We start from the raw sequence: 3646 nt of genomic DNA, 5'->3' as shown, positions 1-3646 counted from the left end.
CTGCAAGTCAACATGAGCATTTGCCTGGAGATTGCGTCTGGGTTTGAAGGTTCCATAGCAAAAATCTAGAAACCAAATGGAAGGGGCCTTATCAGGTTGTTTTAACCTCCCCTACAGACTTAAAGGTGGGGGATGGGATAGCTGCCTGGATTCACCACAGCCATACCCGCCTAGCAGAGCCTCTGGAAAAGGTGTGGACGGTAACTCAGCACCCCACCAACCCCCTTTGGGTGCGCCTCAGTAGACTATCATGATCCTGTGGCCTGTGGCCCTCTGGGTGTTCCTCTCTGTGATTATCAAGGAAAATGAGACTATAACCAACATGAACCTTAGATTCACACCTGGACTCTAAAAAATGTAGTCACCGGTGACATTCTGGCAACAGTAAGTAAGACACATCCAATAACTGCGATGCGGTATCTTGAAATATTTTTCAGCCTTGAACAGCTCTGGCAAGAGAGAAGGATTGGTCCTGCCCCCCCGAGTGGCATGGCATGTCGGGTATAGCACACCTTTAAATAATAAACTGGTCATGAGGAAACAGGGGTTTCATGTGTGCCCTATGACATGGCCTCAGGGCACTGACAGAGCAAAGTTGTGGGGACGCAGCCTGCAGCAGGGGTCTTCCAGTAAAGCATGATGGCCCTATTGTTCTGAATGGGCTTGTGTAACCACCAATGATGGTGACTGGAAATGGAGTTCTAAAGAAGACTCTGTGTCAATGAAATTTGTGTCAAGTAATAGTGCTGATGCCAATAATACCATAAAAATCACCATCGACATCACTGGGAAACCTGGATCCGAGGAATAATGTGGGCCTTCCGAAGTAATAGCCACCCCAGTACCAAAAGTCCTACATACTGTAACATCAACGGCTGGTCCAGAAGACACGCAGAACAGGGTTTATCTCAGTTCTCCTTTGTTTGATTTAATAGTATCAACGTATAATGCTTTAAACAGTACTAACCCAAATGCTACCAAAAGTTGTTGGCTTTATTATAGTATAGAACCCCCATAATATGATGCCTTAGCTATAAACAGAATTTTGGTCCAGGAGGCTGATGCAAGTTGTGACTGGAATAGCCGTAAGAAAAAAAGTTTCACAATAGAAAATGTTCAAGGAATTGGAGCGTGTGTGGGAAAAATTCCAAAAAAATATGAGCCCTCATGTATAAACATAAATTCTCAGGTCAACCAAAGCAGTAAGTGGATAATTCCTACTAAAAGTAGTTTGTGGATATGTTCAAATTCCTACCCTTCCCCTTGCCTGTATACCAAGTTGTTACACTCCACCAATGCTACAGAATTCTGTATAAATATAATTCTTTTCCCGCGGGTTATTTACTATTCGTGGGAAGATGGATGCTTACAATGGTCAAACCAGCACTACCAGAAGGTTAAAAGAGAACCTGTCACTGTTTTTTTTTTTAAACATTTTATTAGGGGTTCATACAACTCTTATCACAATCCATACATATACATACATCAATTGTATAAAGCACATCCACACATTCCCTGCCCCAATCATTCTCAAAGCATGTGCTCTCCACTTAAGCCCCTTGCATCAGGTCCTCTTTTTCTGTCACTGTTTTAACTGTTGCTCTGTTACTCAGAGTTAGCGCTGCTGGAGCGGGCACAGAAATAGCTGCTCTAAGCAACCAAAATAATGGACTGACCCAGTTCTAGAGTTTAATTGATGAGGATTTAGCCAGACTAGAAGATGCAATAACGCATCTAGAAAAATCTGTAAGCTCTCTTTCTGAGATAGTCCTACAAAATTGTAGAGGGTTAGATTTAATTTTTCTACAGCAAGGAGCAGTGACCACCCCCCCCACCCCCCACCGATTGACCAGTCAAGAAAACACGTGCGAAACTGCTTGCCAACCACCACTGGACAATGCTGGCACCAGAAGTTTTCTCTAATCAATTTAAAGAACAGCAACACTGGACTGCCCCCTGGCCCTGGCCCCATAAAAGCCCAGTGAACAAAGAACTCAGGGCTGATTCCCTTTGGCTGCTGGGTCCCCACTGTGTTGGGCAGTGGAGGGAGGGAAGCCCTAGCTTGAGCTAGCAAATAAAATCCTTTTGCTGCTTTTGCATCTCAACTGGTCACAATTCTTCCATGCGCCCAAGGTGAGCTCGCATTCCCTCCCCCAATCCAACACTAGGGGATGAGAATTACATTACAGTTGAGTCTCAACTACAGTTTACTCAACAGATAATAGGATAGATACATGAGGTTTGCTTGAGTGCCTGGGAAAAGATAATTCCATCAGGAGAGAGAAAGCCAAGTTGCATGGCTATAAGACAGCGGATTGATGAATCCTATGCTGACTTTGTGTTCCAAAAGTTCTATTTCCAAATGTGTAAAGAATGTCCAGGCAGTAAGAGACTTAGTGCATAAGCTATCTTATGATTTCTCCAATAAGCGTTGTAAAAATACCTTCCACAGGGAACAGGGCACTCTGCTAGATTATCTCAGGATATGCAGGAATGTAGAGACAGAGGAATACAAGGCCGACCTCATGGCAGCTGCACTGGCAAATTATATCAGACCTAGAAAAAAGTGTTTTAGTTGTGGGAAGACAGGTCATCTTCACAGAGAGTGTAGGCAGAGCAGGCTGCGGCCTATGTCAGAGCATGGGCCAGGGACATTGAGTGGGTTTAATAGAACCTGAACTCTGCCCCGCTGTAGGAAGAGAACTCATTAGCCAAGACTTCCCAGTGGGGAAATAGTGGAAGGAGCTTGATACAGACCCTGCCAAGCAAAGCGTGGGAGGCAAGGTGTCTGCCTGCCAGAGCAAAGAAGAGAGAAACCTCAGGTATCACCCAGCTTCACAGCAGGAGACCAGACCTAACCAATCTTGCAAAAGCCCAGGCTCTGTTCTCCCTGCTGTTGTTTTGACTAACTGATGGCTCTCAGAAGCCCTCACAGCCGTTTGCTGATTCTAGAAGCAGGAACCTCTTATTGAAAAAGTAATACACCTTGGGGATGAAAGCCAGAGTGAATCATGTCTTGTTTTCGTTCTTGTACAGGAGCCAAAAATCTATATATCATCTCCGTGCAGGGGATCAAGGGCCGGCTAAGCAGACTGCCCGCTGCCGGAGTGGGTGACATAGTGATGGCCACAGTCAAGAAAGGCAAACCCGAGCTCAGAAAGAAGGTCCATCCTGCAGTGGTAATACGGCAACGGAAATCCTACCGGAGAAAAGATGGTGTGTTCCTTTCTTTCGAAGATAATGCGTGGGTCATTGTGAACAATAAAGGCGAGATGAAAGGTTCGGCCATCACAGGACCCGTTGCAAAGGAGTGTGCGGACTTGTGGCCCCGGATTGCATCCAATGCCGGCAGCATTGCGTGATTTTGCCATGTTTGTGAAAACCTACAACAACCCTATTAAAAATTATTCACACACACACCCCCCAAAAAAGAAGAAGTAATACAGTTTTTATCAGGAAGTTTTAACCTAAATACTCAAGAAATTCAAATTGATACTGGAGTTGATAAGAGTTGGGAGAAAAAGCCAAAAGCTGTGATTAAATTAGAAATTATTAAGAGCAGTAATTGGTGTCCACTACCAAAGAACTAATTGTGATTGTTAGCCTAAATAGAACCATTTTATATTAAGCAATCATTCTGCACCAG

General features: G+C 44.4%; 1 protein-coding gene across 1 annotated transcript; it reads left to right on the top strand.

Annotated features, from left to right (window-relative positions):
- Positions 1 to 3011: 3011 nt before the first annotated feature.
- On the top strand, positions 3012 to 3362 carry LOC142427638 (large ribosomal subunit protein uL14-like). Its single transcript, XM_075532816.1, has one exon. The coding sequence runs from the start codon at positions 3012 to 3014 to the stop codon at positions 3360 to 3362; it is 351 nt and encodes a 116-aa protein (XP_075388931.1).
- The last annotated feature ends 284 nt before the right edge of the window (positions 3363 to 3646 follow it).

Source organism: Tenrec ecaudatus, chromosome 15 (genome assembly GCF_050624435.1).
Source record: "Tenrec ecaudatus isolate mTenEca1 chromosome 15, mTenEca1.hap1, whole genome shotgun sequence".
Classification (NCBI taxonomy): Eukaryota; Metazoa; Chordata; class Mammalia; order Afrosoricida; family Tenrecidae; genus Tenrec; species Tenrec ecaudatus.
The sequence above is the reverse complement of the archived record's forward strand: the minus strand, read 5'-3'. Positions and strand labels throughout refer to the sequence as shown.

Excerpts from the sequence above, each read along its gene's own strand:
- LOC142427638 (XM_075532816.1), top strand. The coding sequence starts at position 3,012 with ATGTCTTGTTTTCGTTCTTGTACAGGAGCCAAAAATCTATATATCATC.